At 40.5% G+C, this 26,715-nt stretch overlaps 1 protein-coding gene across 8 annotated transcripts in view; it reads right to left on the bottom strand.

Moving 5' to 3' along the window:
* The window catches only part of baz2ba (bromodomain adjacent to zinc finger domain, 2Ba), a 110,985-nt gene that overhangs the window by 48,472 nt on the left and 35,798 nt on the right, over positions 1–26,715 (bottom strand). For 7 of the 8 annotated variants that reach the window (XM_086025625.1, XM_086025630.1, XM_086025632.1 and 4 more), the window contains exon 3: positions 865–1,044. In XM_086025625.1, coding sequence (XP_085881751.1) covers positions 865–1,042 — 178 coding nt within the window. In that variant the 5' untranslated portion in view covers positions 1,043–1,044. Of the gene's footprint in view, positions 1–864; positions 1,045–3,386; positions 3,404–26,715 lie in introns of those variants that run through there. The other variant, XM_086025626.1, reaches the window with a different exon arrangement.

The following is a 26,715-nucleotide window of genomic DNA, read 5'->3' as shown; positions in this document are numbered from 1 at the left end:
CAAAATTTATTTAGATACAATCATTACTGTTTACTTCGGTGAAATTTTTTTTCACTTATGTGCGATACATTTTCAAGAAAAATAAAAGTTTTTGGTGGTAATTGTTTTGCATTCATTATGACTTCTTGACAGCTGCACAATGTAAGAAATATATGATCTATGAAAACGCAAAATCAGTCATTTCTGGCCCCATCTTGTCTAATCTAATTTGACTTTTTCCCGAAACCACTGTGCACAAGAAAAAAAAACAACCAATTAGAGACGGGTGTGACTTACAAGGTGTCAATCGCTAGTCACACACATCGCAGGCACACCTCCGCGGGCATGAATATGTGATAAATGATTGCCATCTCATATGTCCCTGCCTCCATTAGTTGCTTTTCCTCAGGCATGGTGGTTTCATGTACATCAAATTAAAGGCACAAACCAGAGACGGCCATTTTTTCATAATGACTGTTTCAACAAACATGAAATACGTGAGTTATTTTATTTTTAAATACAAATTCTCCCTTTGAGTCCAACACACTTTTGTGAGCAGGCACAATTTTTATTTAACTTTGAATGTGAAACACGTTATGCATGTTTTTTTTTCAAATTTTTCTACATTCAAGCACAGCATTTAAGTGCTAATGTTCAAAGATATTCATAATGTTACAGTGGCTTACAACAATGTTAAATTGACTTTTTAGGAATGAGAAACCTTGACCTTGTTTTTGATGACCATCCACGGCCTACTAGCTACCGTATTTTTTAAGTGGTGCTCGGTGTACAACGTGTGGTGTCACTTTTCTTGATTGGACTTGTTTTATTGATTAAACTGACCAAAGATTGACTCAGGACAAAGTAACAAAAAATGTTGCTTACCAGAGGTGCTAAGGGTGGATCCCAGAGCCGAGGGGCTCGGGGCCAGGCTGCTCTTTGAGTGGGGAGCGGGAGATGACGACGAGGAAGAGGAGGATGAGGAGGAAGAGGCCGCAGGGGAGGAGGTGCGCGCAGCAGACAGGGTGGGCGCAGGGGAGGCCAGCCGCTCTCCAGACTCCATATCTGTCAAACACAATCCAATCAGTGGGGTTACAATAGCAAAAACACACACACACACGCACAAACCTTAGCGCATACACACAGAGAGAAACGGCCACACCTGCACATTTCTATCTCACACACACACACACGCTGACACTTTCCCTTTCACATCTCACTTCCCCTGAACAATATTTCTATTTAGCCATGCTCACTGCCTCTCAGCTTCTATTGATTCCATGCGAGCTCGCAAGGAGAACGTCAGTCTAAGAGCCAATAGCAGACAACAAAGCATGTTTTGACTTTGGGATACAAGAAAACGGCAGCCGTCCCAAATGCGGTCTCGGCTTTCAGGAAATGACCATGAATTTACAAAACTCATGGTTGGCTCTTCAAATCAAATCAAAAATAGAGTTGAGGAAAATGTATTTTAGCATAAATCCTGACTAAAACAATCACATTTCATGCAAGAACAGTGCTGCCCAGTTTGAGTTTTTCCAGTAATGAGCACAAGCTTCTGATATGCTGCCCCTGAAGTGAAGCGGAAAGCCCTGGCATGTGGGCAAGGAGAGCTCTCTCTCTAGCATGGATGTCTGCTAATGACAAAACACAATGTGTATATTTATGCTTGTACGTGAAAATCCCTTGTGAAGTTTCCATTTTGGAGTATTTAGTAAAGTCCCCATCATAACGAAAACGTACTAGAATTTTCCACTCCTAACTCGGGCCGAACAATCAATCAAATTCAAATCCACATTGCTATGTGGCAGAATACAACTTCTCCAAATCCCCAAGACTGCAAATTTGGGGGTGGGGGACAAAACAAAACAAAATTCTGTGCTTGATAAGTGCTTTCCACATGTTACCACATTGTTTCATGAAACATGAAAAGTTGAAGTGATATAAAGGCACAGATTTTTTGAATTATTGTTGTAATCTGTTTTATGATTTACTGACTTATGTTTACACCACACTTGTCAAGTACAATATTGTACAGTTGTTGTTGTGAACACTTAAAAGACTGAAAGTCAAAGTGTTTATTAAGTAGATAAATAAACTGTCTTTATGAAATCATTGTAATGCAGATTCATTTCTTGCTTTGTGTTAACCCTAACCATATTATTACTATACTTTGCACGCACTTCTTGAATATATCATATTCTCTCTCACACAACAAATATTAAGCGTTTTCTCATTATGATAGAGCCTTGGATAGCTCTCATTTTTGGTACATGCAAACATAAAAAAATATTTAGACCTTTTAAATAAAGTTTGTTTCATGTATAGTTCTCCATGCCTTCCCAGCAAACCGGCGGTGTTCCTATTAGTTTGTACACTACTCTCAGAAGGAGAGGGGAGAAAATAAAGTAAACAAGCAAACAGTTTTAAAGGCATAACTATAGTTATGCTAAACTGAATTAGTGTGTTTTAAACGTGTCGGCATTAAGGGCATAAATGTTCCCCTTTCTGCAAATTTTTCGGAGGTATTATCCCTAAAATAAACAAATCAAATTTGTGAATATGATCTACTATAATCTACTTTCCCCACTGAAATGAATGGAAATACCAGTAATCTGTTCCAACGGCTAAAAAAAAATAAAAAATTATACAGACATTTAGTAATAATAATAATAATAATAATAGTAGTAATAACAATGATAATTCAATAAAGAATTTCTTTAAAACTTTTTTTTCCTTTTTTTACTCCATGCTCGCTCTTATTTTTCAATTATTTCATCTGTTACTAATCTGCTTCTGTTAAGCACTCAGTTTCACAGAAAATTTTTGGGGGGCAAAACATCAATATATCAAATATGTATTAAATAAAACAGTAAATGTGAGCACAAACACAAACATTTTCACTGCACGGTAAACAACGTGAACTGATTGATGGTGATCAGATTATGTGCAGTTCACTGCCACCGCCATTTTATGGTGGAGTGTCTGAAGCTCAATCAGAAAGTCACATTTTTGATCGCAACAAACACAAATCAACAAACACCTGCTCGCAACTCGAAAGCCCATGTACCATTGAGCACAGAATTAATCCAGACAAATGGATGATAACCGTAATATGGTGGCCTACTTTGAAATTTCATAAAAGGATCTTCTGAGGCCTTTGCAGGCTATGTCAACAGCGCAGTAAAACGAAGTCACCAACTGCCACACCAGCCATTATCAACCAATCAGCAACAGAAACTCTCCCAAGAATTATTTTGGCAGCCAAACATCAGACTTACATTAGCCAACTTTAATCTGCTTTCGCTTACAAAAACAATGTGCCCACACAGTCGCCAACGTGTTCAGCCAAACAAATATGAAAGCGGAATCCAAACATATCAATTTGCGCGCACACACGCACGCACCTCCTCGGTCTCTCACGTCAACCTGACTTTTCCTGTCTTCTCTTTTGCCACATCCCTCTGCCTGACACTAATCCAGCAGTGGAAATCCCCCTCAAAAGCACAGTTTGCAGATTGTGTTTTACAGGCAGTCTTTGTTATTGTGTCATTACATATAAACAGTCTCTTCCTCCATCTCTTGCCTTCCCCCTTTTCCGCCACCCCCTCCCCTCTCTCTCTCTCCTCTGCAGAGCCACTGATTAAATCTCTGAGACAAAAGCTGCTATCCTCTGAATATCAAGTATCAGCCTTTCGCCAGGAGCAACACTGACAAGAGAGGGAGACCGGGAGAGAGGGGGTGAGAGAAAGAGGCGCAGATGACAAGGAAACCTGCTGCAGTCCACTGGGAGGAGGCTGCTGTGCCATCCGTCTTGGGCAGCCATTGCTGCAGTGGAAAAAAACATGGCGGTTGTCTAATTATGAGCAAGGTCAAAGGTCCTGCAAATCTCGCCTCTCGCTAAGGTGACATGATGTGAGCTAAAGACACAGACTGACAAATACATAAATGTACCATATTTGATCAGAGTAGATTTGAGTATGCAAAGTAGATTTGACCTGTAATCGCCATCTGAAGATTTGGGAGGACTGTACTCTGTTTACTCTAAGGGAATTATCTACATGTCACAAAGCTTTATTAGCAAACCTCTTTTAAAACGATGTCACGTGGCTAAGAGGTCGTCCCATGGAGGAAACGAGGTTTCTCAAGGGCACAAAGCAAGGAAACAGTACTGAATTTCAAAATAATGCCTTTGACAAGGTAGATTACATTCCAGTATCAATAATTATAATAAATGCAAGTGCAAGTGCTTAATCTCAAAACAACAGGCCAAATGTAAATGAATGATGCGCTATATTTTTGTCATATTTCCATCGTTCACATTCTGCTCTTTGAATGGCGGCAAAGCAGAGTTCTTGAACCTTAGATAAGCAGAACTAGGTACATTTCTTTGTGCTTAAAAAGACAGTTGCTTCACTGTTTTACTGTACATCCTGATCTTGTGCTCATTTGTAGTTTGGTACCTATCTGCAAATAAAGTAAACTGAAAACGCCTCGCCTGTTCTTTTGAGCCAAGGGACAGCTACATTAGCGTTATTGCAACTAAAACTGCTGACACTCTTGACACATTCTGTTGAATGGAGTCAGACTCTAGGGGGGAAAAGTGAGGCTTTGTGGGAAAAAAAAAAATCCTTTTCAAAGAGTGATGCCTATGGCACCTCCTGAAGAAAAAAACCTAATATTACAAGTCTGATGAAGATGGAGGGGGAACGGTGGCTCTTCATAATTATCATAATGTACATGAAAACAAAAGGCTCGTCTCTCAGAGGACGAGCAAGCTTATGGGGTGTCAGCTGGTAAGTGAAGCGCATCATTTCCTACCTTTTGCAGACGGGGAAAGACAGGAAATGGGAGATGCTAAAGATGGAAGAGAAAAATTATAAACAACGAAGTGGGATTTTGGTGAGGAAAAAAGACAGATGATGAAGAAATAAGACCAAACCAAACCTGCACTTTCTCAATATCTACACTGACTGCGTCGCCTTGTCAGAATGTGATGATGTGAATAGAATTGATTCCCCTCCCTAACAAACAAGAAAAAAAAGCAAACCCTCCTTTGCAGAGGTGTAAAGCGGCGCTACCCTCCCCCTCATCTGCTCTCATCTCTCAAAGGGCCTCTTTCTGGGGATGAGAGATGGCGAGAGAAAGGACAGCAGGGGGAGAAAAGAATGCGAGGCCAGTCCATCTTCCTCCGGCGACCACAAACTGATCACTCATAGCAATTAAATCCAACAACAATAATACCATTGAGCTTGGCTGTGTATCGCCAAACAGAACGATTGCAACACTAATGCGGTGCCAAGGTGTTTAAAGATCCAATGCTGACTTGATTATGAGAAATTAAAATTGATTTAGCATTAGAATTAGCTTGATTTTATAGGTAATTAACAGTATACACCGCAGTGGCCAATGCTACAATATCTGTGAGCAGCTAAATCAATTTGACTTGAACAGCGGCAGCCAATCAACAAGAAGCACTGCGAGCACAAACAGCAGGTCTTTGGAGTTGCAAGGAGAAGGGAGAGAATTTATGCTAATGGCCGGGCTATGATTTATAAGGTTTGTACCAGTGCGCCACCAGTAGGCCTACAACACAGCACCCAGCTGTCAATGCATGCGGCTAATAGTCGCTGGGTGCAACAGCCCTTCAGGAGATTGTATAGCTATAAACAGAACTGTGGTTTTATGGTTGCATGTAGGAGCCTTTGCATGTCAGCTTCATCTGAAAGAGGTGGGGTGGGGAAGTGTATAAAGGAGAGAGAGTGGTGGTGTGCTACCCTGTGCCGCTTCCAATGTGGCCTCGCGTCATACATTTCTTTTCAAGCGCTCTATGTAGTGTTGTCACAGTAACAAAACTTCAATACTATCCCCGCATTAAGTATACCTGGCTACTGATGCTGAAATTAATACCATGGCTAAAAGCTAAAACATCAGTAAAAGCAGTGCAATGAGGGATGACAACACATGAAACTTCACATTTCTTGTTTTTTAATTTAATATTGGGCAGAGGAGAACATTCAATTCATATACATAGCTAATCATTAGGGCTCGGACGATACACTTTTGTCCCATCCCAATACTTGGGTTGCGATCCGATACGTATTGCGATACTTAGATATTATAAAAATATATATTTAAAAAAACTCAGGCAAGTGTTTACAAAGTTTTAACTTAAGTGCCATTTGACAGTTATTCAAGTAGTTTGTTTTAGGTCCCAGTTTTACATTAAACTTCACCTGCAGTGAAATGCAACGTGTTATGGATGCTGACTTTTGTCTTACACAGTTGCTTCAGGTGGTGACCCGCCACGTTTGCTAAGCTGTTGTTTGCGTCGGGCTACGCCAAACTGTGCAGAAGTACTGGTACTGAAAAGACGTGATAGCGATCATTTTTGACGGCCAGGTATATTAGTGCTTTTTGAGTACTGATACACCATGCAGTTTTGCATGCATGCAGCAAGTTAACAAAAAAGAATGCTAATTCATTCTCAAATAAGTATGTATTCCAACCTCAAACCCTCCCTACCCCCAGTGTGAGTGCCTCGGTCCTGCCCCATTCCCTCCTTACCCTTACAACAATCACACACACAACACACACGCATAGAGTAACAGATGGCTGATACTAACTGAGATAATCCGCCAACAGAGTCATCAGCATGGATCAGTGGTAATCAGAGTGTGGACACAATGTCTCTTCTCCGGCCGTAATGGAAGGAGCGCTTGGGAGGGAAATGCATTATTCCGTGTGATGCCCTGACCCCATTCAAAGACACACAGCGGTGGCTTCCAGCTCGCTTTCTTTCTGCACTTTACTGCAGCTGACAAAATGGCATCATGACTGCATCTGCTACACAAGCTCTCCTTTTATACCAAAAAGCTCTGCAGACGTATGGTGATAAACTGTCATACACAGACAACTGTGCGGTTCTGTACAGTCATTTGCCATAGTAAAAAAATGTTCAATGACTATCTACGATTAAGAGAATGGCATAACTAACAGCAGAGGAACAGCTATGCTAAATTCCATTAGCCTGTCTTGGGAGCTTTGCATTATGTTAGCATTACGCTAGCAAATTTCTGTTAGATGAATAATATGGTCTGGTTGAACATTTTGATGTTTAAATACGTATTTAATTCTCATGTTTCATGAGTCCGTTTTACAGTGAACTTCAATTGGAAGTGACAAACGGCTTGAAGCAAGCACGCTTAACTCTTATTTGGAGAGCTGTTGATGTGGGAATGTTTTGGAGGGGCATGGCACACACGTCTGTTTGGATGCTTGCTCTGCACAGTGTAGTTGTCAATCAACCCTAACTGACAAAGATCATCTTGCGTATGGCAGTGGAGTGCACAAGCAAGCTTGCCTGACCCCTTTTCTCCTCCCCCTCCAAGTATGTACACACACTACAGCCACCGTGTGAGGGTATGTGCTCTATTGTACAACATCCTGGTTTGTTTCTTGCTCCATCTTTTTAACTGCCATTTGATTAAGTTCCGTTTCTGACTAACAGGCCCAAATCTCTTTTTTTTCTTTTTTTTTAATACAAACTGATTAAATTGTGTTGTTTTGGCCACTGGTTCGGAATATCTATGAGACAAGCAAAGTGTTATGCTATAAAAATGGGTCATATCAGAAAAACCAAAATCTGGAGATTTGTTTGTTTGTTTTTTGTTTTTTTAAATGAGTATCAACGTGTACGTTTCTGAAAACTATGGTGCTACTTGTGTCTACATCCAAGCCCTTAACATGCACATTCATTCATGAGTAGTGGGATGAGCTTTACAATTCTTCTCCACTGAAGTGTACATTCACTGTGATGAGCAGAGACATTTACTCCCATACCTTAAATTCTCAAAGCATGCACACGTGTTGCAAGCATTCAAGTGACATTTTTCAGGTATTTTTGCAGCCCGGGTTAAAAAAAAAAAAAAAAATTAAAGTTTAAAGATCATTAAAAGTCTAGATCAAGCGAATATTATTTTACCTTCCCAAAGAGAACAAAAACAAATGCTATTAAGTTAGTCTTCATTCGGGATGCGGGTAAGCTGGAGCCTCTCTTAGCTGACATTAGGCGAGAGGCAAGGTACGCCCTGGAGTGGTTGCCAGTCAACTAAAGGACACATACAGTGTAAACAAACAACCATTGATTAATTTATATTCAAATTTTTGATTACTAATTTTTATGGGTTTTTACATTATACGTAAGTCTGTATTTAGAGTTTCACATCTTGAGTGTAGTACCAATATAGCAGGCAGCCATGAAGTCCACAGGAACTGATGCTGTGTAACAAACAGCAAGAAGAGGCCGGGAAGGTCCACAACTAATTGCCATTATTAGTAGTTTGTCCCACAGATTAATTTGCAGTACGGCTTAGCAGGTATTTGCAAGTTCCTGTGTTGTTAAGAGCACCTTGAATGCATCTTGCTGCTTGTGCATTAAGCAGGAGAGCAATGTTATTCTGTGTTTCCTGAGCGTACTTTAAGTTGTTTAATGACAACAAGCTTGGAGTTGACTGTAAAACTAAACAAGCGGTTAAAGAAAGAAAAAAAAAACAATTTAACTGAAAACTTATGCTTCGAACGACTGCGGGCAATTAACCTCAATTTTGTGGAGTGGGGCCCATTTTAAATAATGATGTATACATCTTGTCCCAGCAGGGAGAGATTTTCAAACACAAAACACACCGTATCCACCCGCATACACTGTCATGGCGGCATTAAAGTAAAGGGTGAATTTCAATAACAAGGAGGTCCCCCCTCAGATTTTTTAAATAGTCAAATTTAGTGCATTCAGATCCATGTTAATGGGTACAAGGCCCTCTGTACCAGAAATATATTCATACCTGAATCTGCATTTATTGGTATAAAGCATTTAAACAAATTTTGATGAGGACATTTATAAGGCGGTCCACATTTCCGTTTGTTGCTTCATTAATGTCACGTATTTTAGTCTGTAGCATTTTGACATTTCTGAAATAGAAAGTGCATTACAAATAAAATTCATTATTATTATTAGGGAGAAATGTACACCCTGCAGTTTTGAGGCAAGTTCAGCTTTGTATCTTGCAAATATGCCATGGGTGCAAAGATATGACACGTGTGAATTGGATATGGATAGTCTGGAGAGTGCATTCTTATCAATAGTGCATGCTTGGATTAGCAAAGCTAACAGTTGTGAGATGGTTAGGGAAAGATGGTGCTCTGTTATGAAAGTGGACCCTTGCACTTTCAGGTCGTTGACATGGTCAGCCATTGATGTCAGTGTGTTTGTTGTTGTCGCTAATGCGACAGGCATGAGGTGTGCTCAAGAGAACGAACTGCAGCCTTGTGTGTGGCTTATGACTGGCGGCAGGGCTGTTTTTTTTTTTTTAACCGTTACTACCATACTGATGTTTTATGTGGTGAATGGGGACCAGAACCCCGCGCGACATGGTTGACATGATTATTATTATTTTTTTTATTTTATATTATATTTATTTTAAAGTTTCATTTTGGGGGGATTTACACCTCTGCTACGCCGTTGCAAACCTCCGACATGGTTCCCACCCTTCTAAATACTTGTTATACAATAAATTTAACTTTAAAAAATACCAGGCTGCAGGCTATGAGAGGAACTGAGCTTCAACCGCGGCACCAGACGATTACGACGGAACGTTCCCTAATAACTATGTTCAAGTTTTAAATGTTTTCATAAAATTGACTTACCTTAACATGCACAGCAGTAAGAGCGGATTTTATGTATGCTATTATTTGAAGATATTCATGTTTTTTTCTGGTAAATAAATAATAATGATTTCAGTATCAATCCAAATAAATGTGGTTATTATTTTTTTCCATAATCGCCCATCCCTAATGTTATATTATGTGCCGCTGCTCTGTGTATGTTCAGTAGTTGTTTTGCATCAGAGGTTTTTCATTAACATTAGACAAAATTATATGACTTGCGTCAACGTGTTGGTGTTAAAATAAAACATTTTACTCTCTTGGGCGGCACGGTGGACAACTGATTAGCACGTCCGCCTCACAGTTCAGAGGTCGTAGGTTCGATCCCGGCTCCGGCCTCCCTGTGTGGAGTTTGCATGTTCTCCCCGTGCCTGCGTGGGTTTTCTCCGGGTACTCCGGTTTCCTCCCACATTCCAAAAACATGCATGGTAAGTTGATTGGACTCTCTAAATTGCCCCTGAGTGTGCATGTTTGTCTCTGTGTGCCCTGCGATTGGCTGGCAACCAATTCAGGGTGTCCCCCGCCCAAAGACAGCTGGGATAGGCTCCAGCATGCCCCGCGACCCTTGTGAGGATAAGCGGTATCGATAATGGATGGATGGATGGACGGATTTTACTCTCTTTTGCGGTGTTTGTCAGTTTTAGAGTAAACTTGAATAAGCACCAAACAGCTTGACGCAAGCATGTTTTGCCTTTTATCTTAACTGCATGAGCGAGTCTTCTTTATGTTTCCTCAAAGTGATGGGCTCCCTTTTCATGACAACCTGAGTGATAACAGACACTAAGAATACTTTAAAAGTGTGTTTCAATAAGTTTAACTGCGTTTTTCTGGGAAGCGGAATTGAAATTCTTTTTAATACGGTCTCCCTTTATTTGTTCCTAGTATGTGTGGGTCTGGAATGTATGTGTAATGTAAAAATAAAAAAAATCAACAATGAATTATAAATTATAGTGTATCACCAAACCACAGGTGAAAAGGCCATGCGGCGAGTACAAAGAGCGCATGCCCCAATGCGGCCTTGTATAGGTGTCAACAACGAGTGACTCAGGCCCCTCCCTGAGTCCTATTCCTGCCCAGTGACAGATGGCAGTGCGAGGCACAATGGGGATGGGCACCATTGCTCGACGCGCCTCAGCTCGCCGCGCCTCAGCTCGCCTTGGCTGCGCTGCTGGCCACGGGTCTTATTACAGTCACACCACTGTCCGCCTGTCTGACCCCATGTAACAGTGGAGCTTACCACACTAGAGCTGCTTGCATCCTGGCCAGGGCAAAAAGGTAATGATACCATTCAGATCCAGTATGTAAAAGCATATGGGATGGATGTTCCCAGCAACTGGATTCACAGGTCACCATAGTAAGGCATGCATCCATTTCCCTGTAAGGGGCTTGAAATAAAGTAAAAGAAAACAGCAACACGCCGCATTTTGTGTATTTTTTTGAAACAACAAGAAATTGGCTCTTGCCAAATAGCTTTATTTGCCTTTTCAAGCGCACTGTGGTTGCCAAAGGCTGGAAATCAACACCCCTACTCAACATCCGTCACTCCTGACTTCCCAGTGACAATAATGTGATTTTGGGACATGGTGATGACTCGCTGGAGAGGAATAAGATAGGCTTGTCACACTGTGTTTGATGTCAAAACCTATGTGTGACAGAATAGTGTTACACAGCTCCAACAGATATAGCACCACTCCCATTTCCTGTCCATAAATAGCTGAGAATGAGCCAGAAGTCAATGTGTACTATATCCGCGCGTGCCTGTGTGTGTCTGCATTTATGCGCACAAACACACCCATAATGCACCATTTTAAATATCATGCAGTCAGCTCAATAACAAATTCTCATCTCTTGCGCTCATGCACATCTGCATCCAGCCAGAGCTAATTATTCTCCCCATGGTAACAGAGCAGGGTGTTCGCATCAACAAAACAGCAATGTGCAGCAGACAATCATCACTGATGAATCTGATCTTCTCCCTCTGCTTGCTCCTCGCTCATCTGACAGCCTCAACGCTCATTACACTTCTACAGAATGAACGTGATCTGCTCGCCACATTTGTCTGCTCAACTCTGTAATGATCAAGTGCAGAACATCGCCATCCTGATGACGAACAGAAAGGCGCGCGCGTGCACACACAGACACCATTCTTTAATTTCTCTCAAGCTTACATTAATAGAAGTTAACTGAAATGTCCTATGTCCTACAGTATATAAATTGCACAACTAACAAAGGCAAGACCGAGGTCCTGATTTAACGAATGGCTGATTTTAAATCTTTACAAAGTGAAAGGCTTCCACTGTATGTAAACCATGACTGTGGTTATTGTGGCGATTAGAGGCTTGGACAAAAAGAGAGGCGATGGAGAGAACCGATGTTCTCAGCTCATTTCAACATCTAAGGGCTGACTTGGAACCAGTCGCAAGGAGGAGTCATGACCTATCACCTTTGACCAAACTCCTTTCAACTCTACATTTCCATGCATCTGGTTCATTTCAACACACTCTGAAAATTTGTGTTGACTTCTACCAGAGCCAATTTTTCTGGTGTGCTGCCACAACCTTTAAACATAATGTTACACAGGATGGGCAGATACTTTCGTTTCTCACGAACTCTGGATGAGTTCAATCAACACAAAACATGACTTTTAAGCAGTTTTGTGCTGGCTTCCCCAAGATTATTGGCATGGTAGACTGCACTGCACTCATGTGCGACTTGTCCCCTCCTCAGACAGGGAGTTTACATACCGCAATTATAAGCACACCATTGTCAAAGGGGTCATAAGAAACATTGCGGTAAAATAAAGTTAGTTTTCCTCTTCCCCTTACACTTCCAATTCCATCACATCACACTTCCTTTTGCACTTGCGCTGCTCTCCCAAGAATTTCAAGGTGAAAACCATCAGTGCTACCTAACCAACACGCTGTGTCAACAAGCAATTTAGCACCAGCTATTTGGGATCATGGAGTCTTGTTGTATACCGTGAGTTCGTACCAAAATGTCTTACATAATGCAAAAGGCAAATATATTGCAAACAAGTACACGGACCACAATGAAGACAAACCACTCAATCACAGCATAAAAAGTGGTACGTATTGATGAGCCGTTTGTTAGCCAGATTGAAAAGATGTATTATTTCAATGTTTGGCAGTGTGCTCCCTATCTGAGCAGCACAGAGACAACTTGAATGCGACACCGTGTTTCTTTAAAATTTTAGTAGCACCCCAATAGTACATAACCAGCGTACCTGAGAGGCCTGCAATCTTCAGAATGGGTGATAGGACTTGATATGTATCTCACTTTCTAAACCGTACCGCGCTGCAATGGAGAAACAATAGAAGTTTTTAGCTGATTCAGCGCAGAAGAACTGCAGCCTTTGTGTTCTGAGAAATGGAGTTTAAATGCTAAGCTTTCCCCAGGTTCTAACTCTGAACAAGCAGCTGGAGAAAAATCTTTTGGTGGGTGTCTTAGATTTTGGCATCACATTTCTGATCCTTGCGATGGAGTGCATATTTGGGACTAATGAAATGTAGTTGAGGATCTAGCTTGATGTTCACTCTTGGGGAGCACATTGATCCCGAAAGCTATGACTTCATTTCGGAATATTCTGATGCTTGGTTGTGACCACACTGTCTCCAATGTCTTAACGGTGCTTGGGAATGAGCAACACTATCTGTTTATGATGATCAATCAATAAATTACTGTTAAAACTTAAAACATAGTAGACGCATCTATTTTTTTCCCATTTTAACCTTCAGGAACTTGTTTTGATGATTCCCCAACTTCAATGTGTCGCTCCAACAGGTGGCACAACATATCAGAGGTGAGGAGAAAAAGTATGCAAATGCTACTGTTAATTACCATGCAAGCTATAAACACGTATTTGCACACTTTGCACTTGCTATATCGAATTCCCAGAGCATGATTCTCAGTAATACACGGCCAAAGTGATGATTTGCAGAAATTGTACCCTGGGGCTTTAAACATTGTGCTTAGATTATAACAGGCCTCACACAGAGAACAATAGCAGGAAATACAAATTCTAAGTGTTTAACAGCACAAGTTGAAAATTATGTTATTAAAGGCATTTGAGCAATTTGTAATCAATTTGTTATCATTGCGTGATTACTGTAGCAAACGTGCGTGCAGATATTTTGAATCACAATCAACAGTGTTTGCTGTTTAATTTGAAACTGCCCTACTTTTGGTTTGGGCTGAAGCAGGTGACTGAAGCAGACGTAGTTGTCTGAGATATTATCGTAAACTATTTGTTAGAACAAGAAATTAATTTCAATAGTGTGGTTGTGATTTATGTATGTCTTTTACTTAAGTGTTTTATGTACATAAATGACAGCACATTGTAAAAAAAACAACAACAAAAAAACTGTTACAGCTATTAGATTATTCAGTGAAAATTATTCCAACATTGCCCAGAAAACAGAATGGTGTACTTATCAGGTCCAGGGATGGTGAGGAGAGAGAGACTGAGTAAGGAAGAAGCACAGTACTCGACATATGCATAATGCAAATGGGTTTAAAATGACAAAACAGCTGACAATGACAGAACAATGAAACAGCCAAAGGAGCGGTGAGCCTTTCCTTGAGCATTTGTTTTAGCCACTTGTGCCTTTTGCACTTCCATTCATTCACTCAACATACAACTTCACTTGTAAAAAAAATAAATAAATAAATAAATATGTCATGGCAACTATAGATACACAATAGATAGAAATACATTCACTTATTCATGACCACCAGTTCCCATGATCACATACTGCTCCTGAATCATATCATGCTGAAGAACTACATTTTTTGCTGCTGTATTTCTTCCTTTCTCACTGGCCAAACTGTTCGGAGCAAATTGAGTCCATTACGTTACTAGCAATGGATGTTCCAGTGTGTCACAACAATTTGTTATTTCCTAGCTTCAGTTCCAACATGCAATAGTAAATAGTTTATTTTTGCATGTACGTGTACAAGAACAGTACAGGTACAATTTCTTCTTTTCAATTACTGACTATGAAGTAGTGAAATCCATTGTAATTTACCAAATGTTAAACATTTCTAGGATTTTTCAATGTTGGAAACTAAGAATTAATGGGAATATACCAGAAATTTACAAAATGGAAGATTTACTGAAAATTAATTAGGGCAGAATTCTAAATACTGGTAAAACAACCACATTTCATACAAGTGCAGTACGACCATGACTTATGAGTGAGTGCCCACAATAACCATTTTTTCAAAATTTTCAAAAAATTCAAAATTTCATTTCTGTACAAGCTTCAGACATTCCACCACTTGAGTGAAGTGACAAACTACAAGCTAAATCTATCTTGAAGGGACAAACTTTACACGACAACAATCCACGTTAACTAATGCACTTAAATAAAAATACTAACGCGTGATGTTTCGGTAAAAAAAAAAAAAAAACAAAAAAAAAAAACATTGCAATGGCAAATACTTTGGTGCATTCCCGCCAGTGGCCAGAAGGTGGTGGTAATGCAAGGGCCAAAATAATGTATAAGAAGAAATGGAAGAAGAAAAAATAGAAGAAATTTAAGAAGAAATGGAAGATGAAGAACGAACAACAACATGAACTTGTAATTTGCCAACCACCAAAAGAAAGTGCAAGAAAAAAACGGAAGTAGCATTAGTAGCACTTGTCATCATGGCAACTATAAGAATTCGGCTTCTTTACTCCACAAGGATTTACAGCACCAAAAGGCGCAATAAATGACCAGGATTCGACCTTTGGCCACAATGCAACACGGGATTTCAGTTAAGGTAAGCTATTTTGAAATAGAAAGAACAAGTTTTCCGTAGTTTGAAGCAGAAGTTTCGTCCAACCAGAAATCGTTTGCTGTCGTCAACATGTGGTGCATTCGGAAATTCACATGACGCCCGAACAACAAACTTTGAGAGTGTGTGTTTTCACAGGGATGGAAGTGCAATCCCCACCCATTAATTTCCAAATGCAGCCAAAAATATAAGCCGTCAACAGTTTGCACTTGAACTGTTTCGGTTCTTCTGGCATTCCCTTTTTTGGGGCACTCTGAATAACCCAACGGCACATTTGAACAACGCTCTGTGAATTTTGAATGGTCGGGGTGAAGCACACCGAGTATATATCCGAAGGCACCAACGATTAGGAAACAGTGATTTGGGTACGAGTCTGAACTCTACTGTTCTTGGATTTTCATGAATACATTTCGCCCAAAAATGTGACTTAACACTCAGGAGCGATTTAAGTTTTTTTTTTTCCTCTTCTTCATAATGTATTTTTTGACTGGGGCGACTTAATACTCCGGATCAACTTATAGTGCGAAAAATACTGTAACATTTTTTTTCATTCACTATTACATCCACCGAACACACATGCACACAACACTCTTGTGTTGAACTATGTTCATATTACAAGAAACCATTAGCCGATGAGACAGTTAAGTCAGATGGCTGATTCAACTGAAAGGAAATACACTTGCTCCTATTTTGACACTTGATGATGAATCATTTAAATATACATTCACCCAGGCATCCTTTCAGCTTGTCCACTTAATTTTGTCTATTGTAAACCCAAGTGTAATATACCTTTAAAGCTGGGTGAAGACATGATGGGCACTATAAGCTTAGATTGTAAGTGAAAAGTACAATGTGCATGAAAGCTGTTTATTTTTGGAGAAAGAAAATAGGTGAACTTCTGTCTTAATTTCAACTATAGCGATTGCTGCGAAAGAAAGTCAACTGTTGGTGAGACGTTCCCTGATTTGATTTGTTGTTTTTTTTTTGGGTTTTTGGTTTACCTTTACATGTTGATTAAAGACTTTGTGTTCACTGGTACTTAGCACTTTACTAAATAGCAAACCACTCATTTATTTTTTAACAATACTAAGTGAAAAGGCTACTTTCATCTCTGCTGTGTTCATTATGTATAGCCGCAGTCCATTTACACCTTTCTCCCTCTGAGGCTCTGCTCCACTCATTCTCCATTTTACCTTTAGACTGTCTGATGCCTTTGTTAAGGCCATCATTAATAACGCCCACGGACGTGAAATGAGTTTGTGAAAGGACCCTGGCTTTCTGTTCGACACAACAAATGAAGGGAAACTATCAGGAAACATACGGCAGCAAACATAAGGCAGCCACAAAGTTTCCAGTGGCACACAATCTGGTGATCAAATGAAGCATTTAACTCAATATGTCACCGGGATACCTCTGGGTATCACCAAAAGAACCACTCAATGGTGTATGCAAGGCTCATTTAGAAATGATGCTAGCAAGCTAGCCTTTAGGCTAAATCTATCATGACCAAGGTTACAGCATTTCAATTGTTGGTATCTCCTGCATTAATTTACAAGTCTCTCAATGGTCATATTAATTTCCTGAATTTTTCACCGCTTCTAATTTTGAAACAAATTACCAATTCAAATGGTAGCTACCAGCGACATTTTGTCCAGTATTCCGTACGAAGTACCGCCGCTAAAATCATCAAATTAACATGAACATGAACCAACCATCCATGAACAAACCCCAAACCTCACAAAAATATATCTATCAAGAAACTTCAAATAAGTGGAGGGTCGAGGCAAAAAACTACAAATAAGCGGAGGATGGCGCTTAAAAAAAGTGGGGGGGTTCTGCAAATAACGGGGATAGGCTAGCACTCAAAAATATGTGAATAGGTGAATTTGCGAATGCCAAACCACGAAGATGCTGCATCCGTTGTATTTTACTAGGGGTAGGCGATATGACGATATTAGATCATTAAGGAATTCCACTTGTTGACGATCTCATAGGGCTGGGCGATATGACTGAAAAGTATAACACGATATCGATATATATTGAATTTCTTTTCTTTTTTTTAACTATTGAAAATAATGACCCGAAGAAAAATACATTAGGTTATTTCATTTTAACATAATACTTAACCTTTAATAAGAGGTAAATGTAACTATGAAAAAGTGTAATTAACTGGTCGAGTGATCGATATAAAGATTAAATTAACTCAATTTTAAAGATAATGTGCTTAGAAGGGCTGAGAAATGTTTGAAAAACTGTCACAATCTAAGTATTTTAATTATTGATTTTGTCTTAAACCTTTTCTTTAAATAACAGTTAACTGTTTTTTGTACATCGTTATGTAGTGTAATGTGCAGTTTGTCCCCCATTAGTGCATTGTAAATGCTTATTTCCATTAGGTCTACCCCAAAGCAGTTGACACATATATTAGGCTTCATTCAATGTTCATCCAATGTAAGTGAACGAATACTCTCTTGCAGTGCATACATCATCGTTGACCAACCGTCTTAGGACTACTTTATCTTTTTAGCGGACTCATTATTGCCATAGTCCATTCATATTTTACTTGCTTGATTTTACCTTGAGTGTGATGCCGGCGTCGGATAAGGCTAACTACTGCTAGCATGTCAAAGACAAGAACTCCTCTACTTGGCTCCATCCACGGGTTTTAATAAGGTTATCATGCATAATAAAATTTCATGCATAGTAAAATTTAATTGTAAACTGGAGTACCCGGAGAAAACCCACGCAGGCACGGGGAGAACATGCAAACTCCACACAGGGAGGCCGTAGCCGGGATCGAACCCACGACCTCTGACCTGTGAGGCAGACGTGCTAACCAGTCGACCACCGTGCCGCCCCATTACGATTTCAACAATTTATAATAATCTCAGATAGGGGTGGGTGATGCTGATATTAGATCGTTAAGCGATTTCACAATCTCATAAAGCCGGAAGATCGTTTGATCATGGCACATTCTATATAGTTTAGCTCTATGGCGACTCAAAGCCGCTGATGCATACCCGGCCAACCATGATGCATACCCGATCAACCAATCACAGCATGCACAGTGCACCGTACGCGTCACTCCCTGCCTCCCTGTTTGTTTATATAGCGGGAAGCTATAGCGGAAAGTCACCACAAAGCAGAGTTGGTCCCGAAAAGAAACTCCACATCCACAGTGTCGATTTGGTTTGGCTTTTCCTCGGAGGAGAAAGCGCAAACCAGTTATTTGCAAAGTTTGCAGAGACTCGGTTCGGACGTCAGATGGCAACACGCCAAACCTGTTTAATCACTTGAGGAGACAGCACCCAAAAAACTACGCCGACAGTCAAAGCAAACGGAGATCAGACACAGGGTAGCCAGAGGCAACCGCTAGCTCCAAGCTAATGCAACCCACGTTAACAGGCATTTAACAAGGGTACTCCATGTGAAAAAACAAGCAAGCAGTGTAAAGAAGTAACAGAGACAGTGACTTATTACCTTGCTGAAGACATGATACCCATTAAAACAATGGAAAACGAGGGGTTTAAAGCACTAGACCCGTGTTACGAGCTGTGTTTTTATGTTTACGTTATGTTACCTTTTATGTTTACATTCACTGCACATTTTGATAAAAATTGGCATTATACAAATCAAAACCTGTTCAGAAAGCTAAGCTGGTTTAAAATGACATTTCTTTTTCTTTTAATGTTTAAATATGTTTTATATGTTTAACATGAGGAAAATGGTCAAAAATGTGCAAATTAGTCTTAAAAAACATGTAAAAAATCATGATATCATAATTGTGATTTTATTTTTAAAAAATCGTGATATGACATTTTTGTCATATCGCACACCACAATATTTTACTAATTATCTTATTTGAATGACTGTTATTCCATTAACCAATTAGTTATCGACATAAACGAGTAAGAAATTAATAATTTTTTTGTTGATTATTTACAATTAGTCCATTAACCAATTAGTTAATTACAGAGATCAATAAGAAATGACTAAATTCATTTTTTCTAATTTGTGTACTTATTTTGAACATGCAATAGCCTAAAAAAACAATCATTGAAAAAAGAAACGATGCCATGTGATAGGACTAGGCAGAAGTAAATCTTAAGTTTAATTAACCGTTTTTTTTGGGGGGGTGGAAACGGCTACATTAATGCAACAAGGGTCCAGGCCCAGGGTACACAATCTGTCCACCCCTGATTTCATCAATTTACCTCATTTTCTCGATTTATCAAAAGGCATGTAAGAGTTTGTCTACCAGAGGTACCATCGGAGACTGCTTGGCATTTTGCCACACATGAGAATGTGCGACGTCATGGTGAATTGGAACTATTATATTACTGCTAAGGTATAAATAGTACCTTAAATGTTAAAAAGACTGGTTGGAAGCGACTTGTGTTGTATTGACAGAAAGTGTGGGGGGCCAGTGGGCAGTCAGCCACTCTTTTCTGCTTCACTGCAACATGGGAGGGAGGCCAGCATGCATGCACACACACACGCACGCACGCACGCACGCACGCACGCACGCACGCACGCACGCACGTGCATAGACAAGCAGACCCACATTTGCACAAATGCATACTTTCCACACACACAGTACACAAGCACACGCACACAAAAATAGAGAGGGAGGGAGAGAGAGAGGGACACACATGGTGCAGCAGGTGAGGTGCCAGCACATCACAGCGCTGCCATTTTTCAGTGTCTTGCACAGGGAGAGGCGCTCTGACATTTTATGAAGCACTCTGCAGAAATCAGCAGCTTGTAATGGCGGCTGGACTGTCACTCCTTCTCTCTTCACGCAAGCACACAACTCGATCTATCTCCCTCTCCCACACTGATTTTCACGATATTATCTCCTGTGATTAGCATAACGTAATCACTTTTACCAAATTGGCTTTTAATTGCAAGGAGCAATCTTTTACCAGTCTTTGTTGAAGCTTTGAGAGTATAGTGTTTTTAATTTTTGGGGATTAAGTGAAGCAAGTGTTTAGTAAATGCTACCAAATACACCGGTCAAAAGTCTCAATAATAGAACGGTCCGAAATAATGAGTTTATGGAAGGGATGCCATTTTGGCACAGTAAACCCAAAGTTTATTGTGGGGGGGATACGTTCCAGGCCAACTCGCGATATGTGAAAATCTGTCATCTGTTGTGGAGAATCAAGTTTGGAATTTACAGTGAAGCAGCATTAGACGCTCGCTCTGCTCACTTTTTGAAAAACGTAATTACTTGTCAATGGCAGTGAATGACTTTAATGACGAGAGGCCAGCTACTTATTTTTTGTCCTTCTCGGCTGACCAGAGAGGGGAGGGGTGAGAAGTTACAGGGAGAGGGGGGGAGGAAGGACAGAGGGCAACTCCAGCATACTTACAATTACCGTTTTGCTATGTCTAATAATGTGCATTTTCCTGAAAAAACAAAATAAACAAACCTCATGGTGCCAGCGAGTACGAGTTAGCCCCAAAGGTCAATATGATTTTCTAACTCTTACTGAAGTTAAGATGGAGACCTTCTCTGTCCCTTCTTGCTGTTAATTACTTTGCATGTCTTCCAGCTAACATGTACATGATCACAGTGAAAATGCTCTCAAATGTCAGCGTGTGCGGGTAAAAATTTTGTCCAGTCACACAGCGCGAGTGCGTATTTTTATACTCACTCTGCAGTTTCACGGTTTAAGACGTGGTTGAAAGTTACTGTCTTTTTACACAGTTTTAGCCAGTCCCCTGCTGCTGCGCGCTCTCCTGTTGCAACAATAGAGTGTTGTCTCCTTATGTATGGGTGCGTGTGGAAATATATACTCTGGCTGTACGAACTGGGGACAAGGGAATGTAAAGTAGTAGTAGTAGTAGTAGAGCAGAACTGGGCACTTGACCCATTTTTGCCGGTCCGTTTTCCGTCCTGCGTCTGCAACCTACCCTTCCGGCCTCATCCCTCCTCTGTCCTTATTCATAATATTTATCATCCTGTCCGTCCTCGTCCTTTTAAAGCGGTTCCGTCCATACGTATGCCCCCACCCACAGAGGAAAAAAAAAGCATCCGTGCATGACGCCACGAGAGAGATGCTAATGGCAGAGGTTTATCTAAAGCTCATTAGCTGGCTAAGAAGTGAGCGAGTCGAGAGTTGTAATTGCGTTATTTAACAGCAGTCATTGTTTATATGTCAATACAGCGCCCGTGAAAGAGGTCGGTCTCTAAACAGATGGGCGGAGACACCCAGTCCAGGGAGCGCTTCCATTCGTCAGCCCTTCGGGTTGCTGATTGGCTTGCAGATTTCCCCTCTGCTTCCGGAGCACCCTCAGTCTGTGTGTGGAGAAACAAATCGCGCAGGAACAGTTTCGGTCCTGCTATGTTCAATTGAATCTGGCGGCACGAATCAATTGAAGTCAATGTAGTTCCGCGCGGTTCCGTGCGGGGCGGCGCGGATGATGCGTTTGGAGCGGTGGGACGCAGAGTAAAGCACCGGAAATCTGTTTTTTACAGCTGTTCAACTTAACCAAGACGGCAATATTTGTTTACATTAGCTTTAGCACAACTAAAGCTACGTACTCCTCCAGCAGTGGACAGTCCGGGACGGATGGACGGACCGTTCCGCGCCCGGGACGGACTGCCAAGCTCTGAGCAAGAGGGATATGATGCTCTGGTTTTCCCAGGTGAAGCGGTTTAGGGGGCCCCATACTAAGAGCTGGTCCCTCTGAGTTGATCAAAATAAGCAACTAAAAAAGTTGGTCGCATCATTGCTACCAGTGCAAAAGTTAATGTAGAGCCCTGAATCACATGTCTGAAATGGAAGGCGATTACTAGTTTGTAGTATTAAAAATTTGTGATGAAGTGGATGTATTTGCAGAATACTGTACTATGAATCAGCAATAAAGTCAACCTCCAGACATATTTATGAGTTTTTAAATAACCCCAAAATTGTATTTGACTAGTGGATATTTAAATATAACCTCATATGCACACATGTGTAATGGCATATAAACATAACTGCTTACGATGTTATTTGCATAAAAATAAACATTCATATCCGTTAATTCGCTGGTATGTTGTTGTGCCTGACAAGCGTGGTGTTGAGCAATGATTAACAGCTAGCGACTCTACAAACCACATTAACACAATGTTTACATTATCCAGCCCCTCATTGAGGCCATTACTGCTGTAAAAAGGCTAACTGTCATCTTCAGGGCAGATGGCAGCCTGTGGCCTGTGGCCTCAGTTGGCGACAATGACTTAAAAGCCCGGCGCTCAAAATTTCCCCCCCAAAGTTTCACTCTGGGCCAGCACACTTTGGAGTAACTCAGAATAGTATGCCCACAGGAAAAAATATGATTCAACTTGAAATATGTGGGAAGTGTTGAGGCCAAATCTCTCAGTGTGGGCTACGCTATAAACTTAAACTAAGCCGATTTCATTAATGTGACATTAGCATTTGTAATGAGAAAAAGGGGGAAAGAACCCCTGGGGACATCTTTGTACGGTTACAAAACTCACACGTGTGTGCGCTTGCCCACGCACGCACACACACAAGCAGCAATATCAGGCAATTATTTACATCCGTATTACACCAGAATCACACAAAGCAGCCAAAACACTGTTTGTGTGGGTTTGATAATGAAATATCACAGCTTACTGTGTGCAACCTAACTGTGACAGGAAATATTTTCAAGCTTTCAAGATGTACTGAGTAGATAATTCCAGACAAATAAAGCCCAGCTTCTCCTCCTACAGTATGGCTCTCACCAGGCCAAAGGGAGCCCAATGAATTAATGTCAAAATGTCATCCCATTTTCCCAAAAACAAAAATGCAGTCAAGTGTTAACAAGACTTAAAAATTGCTCAAATCAACATTCACCATTGAAATTAATAGATAGCAATTAATCACAGCTGATGGACAATTTGATGAAACTTTGATTTAATGTGTCTGGCATACAGCAGTCCAGGTCAACATGCAATATCGTAGCATCAGATTCCGAATCTGAAGCTTTTGGAATGTGTGTAGTTATTTCCATGTGATTTTGGTCTGCAACGTGCAGGCCGTTTCCTGTGTTTGTTGCAGATACGCATCACTTGAAATCTGAACTGTTAAGTATTTAACATCCTCTTTAGCCAAAAGACTAACAAGTGGAAAGCCAGAAAAAAACACATTCCTTTGTAAACAAATGCTTGGGCAATAAAGTAAGGCAACATGCAATTATGATAATCAAGTCACAATTAATCAGTTTAATTACAGCTCCACCAATTCAGTTGTTGCAGCTCCTCTGTTGCAACATTTGTTAAACGTTTGAAAAAAGAGCCTTCAGTACTCACAACACTAAATTGCACACTAAATTGACACAATAAATTACAAGCTCGACAATGACAATAGTTTATCTGCGATTAGGGGTGGGTGATCTGGCAAAAATATCAGATCACGATTTTTTTAAAATAAAATCACGTTCACGATTTTATCACGATTCTTTTTTTACATAGTTTTTTTAATACTAACTTTTTAGTAATTAATAAAAATTTTCACATTTTCTGGGCATTTTCCTTAAGTCAGCTAAGCTTTCTAAACAGGTCTTAATTTGAATAGTGACCATTTTTATCAAGATGTCAATAAAACATTTTAATTAGAAAAACATAAAAGGTAACATAATGTAAACATAAAAACACAGCTCGTAACACAGGTGTAGTACTTTGAAAAGTCTTTCTCTTTTAAAGCGTCCTTTTCCACTGTTTTAATGGGAATCATGTATTCAGCAAGTTAATAAGTCACTGCCTCAGTTATTTCTTTACACTGCTTGGCTTTTTTTTTTTTTTCAAATGGAGTGCTCTTGTTAAATGGCTGTGTTCCCGTGGGTTGCGTTAGCTTGGAGCTACCTCCAGCTACCAATGGTCTGATCTCCGTTTGCTTTGGCTGTCGGCGCTACCGTCCGAACCAAAACTCTGTAAACTTTACAAACAACTGGTTTGCGCTTTCTCCTCCGAGGAAAAGCCAAACCAAATCGACACTGTGGATGTGGAGTTTCTTTTCGGGACCAACTCTGCTTTGTGGTGACTTTCCGCTATACAAACAAACAGCGAGGCGGGGAGTGTCACGTACGGTGCATTGTGCGTGCTGTGATTGGTCGGGTATACGAGTCAGCGGCTTTGCACCGCCATCAAGCTAAACTGTATATAATGTACCATGTAGACGATCAAACGATCTTCCGGCTTTATGAGATCGTGAACACGTTGAATCGCTTAACGATCTAATATCGTCATATCGCCCACCCCTATCTGAGATTATTATAGATTGTTGAAATTGTAATGGTGGTCGAATGGTTAGCACGTCTGCCTCACAGTTCAGAGGTCGTGGGTTCGATCCCGGCTCTTCCTGTGTGGAGTTTGCATGTTCTCCCCGTGCCTGCGTGGGTTTTCTCCGGGTACTCCGGTTTCCTCCCACATTCCAAAAACATGCATGGTAAGTTGATTGGACACTCTAAATTGCCCGTAGGTGTGATTGTGAGTGCAGATGTTTGTTTGTCTCTGCGTGCCCTGCGATTGGCTGGCAACCAGTTCGGGGTGTGCCTCGCCTACTGCCCGAAGACAGCTGGGATGGGCTCCGGCACGCCCGCGACCCTTGTGAGGATAAGCCGTATGGATAATGGATGGAAATTGTAATGGGACTTAAGGGGATGTCAACCCACTATTTTTCTTGACAAGAATATGTTCTATGCAGGCCCACTAGTTGAAATACGGCATTTGGATTGTGAAATATTAGTTAAGCAGTAAAATCCACACATTTTTGTACATTTCAGGAGGTGGACATTTTGCCACTTGCTGTAATTACCAATCATGGTTCAGCTTCAGAAAACAGATGAGATGTGATTGGTTGTTATCGGAGCCCTGATGTAATTTTCAGTAGTCAACAGAAGTGACAAAATGGCCGCCCTCTGAGATGGCTAAAAATGGGTGGGTTTTGCTGCTTAACTCATATTCCACATACGCAATATTAATCAGAATGCCACGTTAAGACTAGTTTTTTGGGGGGTTTGGCTTCCCCTTTAAATAAAACATTTGTCGAAAATGTAATTCTTCCATTCTTTATGGCTACTTTAAGAAGCGATTATGAGTGAAAAGAAAAATAAACAGTGTTATGAATATCATGTCATATTCAGAGCAATTAATTGATGTGTTTTCTAATTTTTTGGCAGTGGTGAGGGAGATTTTACCAAAAAGCGCAGAATAATTACACACTCCACTAAAGGATCCTGCTTGAGGGCATTCAAGGTTAGCTTTACCTCTCAATGTATAGTTGTTTTGTATGCAATCTTTGTTAGCATAGTATAAAAATTGAATTACATACATCATCTGAGGCTTACGGGGGGATTTAGCTGTCTGGTGGAGCGTCAGTGACAAAATGGTGAGAAGGAATTTTGTTCAAAAGTGCTATTTTTTATGTGTGAAATTGCTCAATTTTTAACACTTTAGCTGCCCACTTTGCCATCATCGCTTACGCATTACGAAATGATCTTGACACTTCCTTCACTAGAGTTAACCATGATAGTCTCTGTGTATGGGCATGCATGGAGAAGTATTGCACTAAACGAATAAATGTATGTCATTGGAAACAGGGCATGCACGAATAAGTATTGTACTAAACGAATAAATGTATGTCATTGGAAAAAGCACTCAGCTATTCTCTGGTTTCACCTCTCTGCTCGACTATGCAGGGAAATTTTGCTCCCCCTGGGTCCAAATGTAGAGGGCCATTTCAAACGTCCAGCTGTGCCTTTAAAAGACTGTTTCAGAAGCGATAGGCTTCTTCGAAATGCTGTGCTTAATGTCCACAGAATAGAGATCTTTTTTTTTGCCTGTGACATGGCCCCATTTCCTGTGTCGCCACACATATCCCTTGTGCGATTTCAGAGAGACCATTTCATAATGTTTGTAAACAATAGATGGCAGGATACTTCCGGGTGGCAGAAGAAGGATTTAATACCGCTGACCTGAACTGAAATCATGATAAAAGCACATCTTGTTTGGGGTTGCAACATCAGATATGGGGGGGGTGTCAATTTCCTTAATAAAATAAAAATTAATCCAGTGGAACAAGCGTTGTGCAATATTACAACCAGTGCTGGGCATACTGCCTATGTGACGGACCGGTCCGCCTGTGACGGACGCCCATTTTGTAGGCGAAAAAAACGATAGATGGGAAACTTAAAAAAAAAAATTAAAAATAGTCGGAC

This window comes from Filicampus tigris, chromosome 3 (genome assembly GCF_054856515.1).
Source record: "Filicampus tigris isolate MCC_2025a chromosome 3, RoL_Ftig_1.0, whole genome shotgun sequence".
Classification (NCBI taxonomy): domain Eukaryota; kingdom Metazoa; phylum Chordata; class Actinopteri; order Syngnathiformes; family Syngnathidae; genus Filicampus; species Filicampus tigris.
This window is presented reverse-complemented; position numbering and strand designations above follow the sequence as displayed.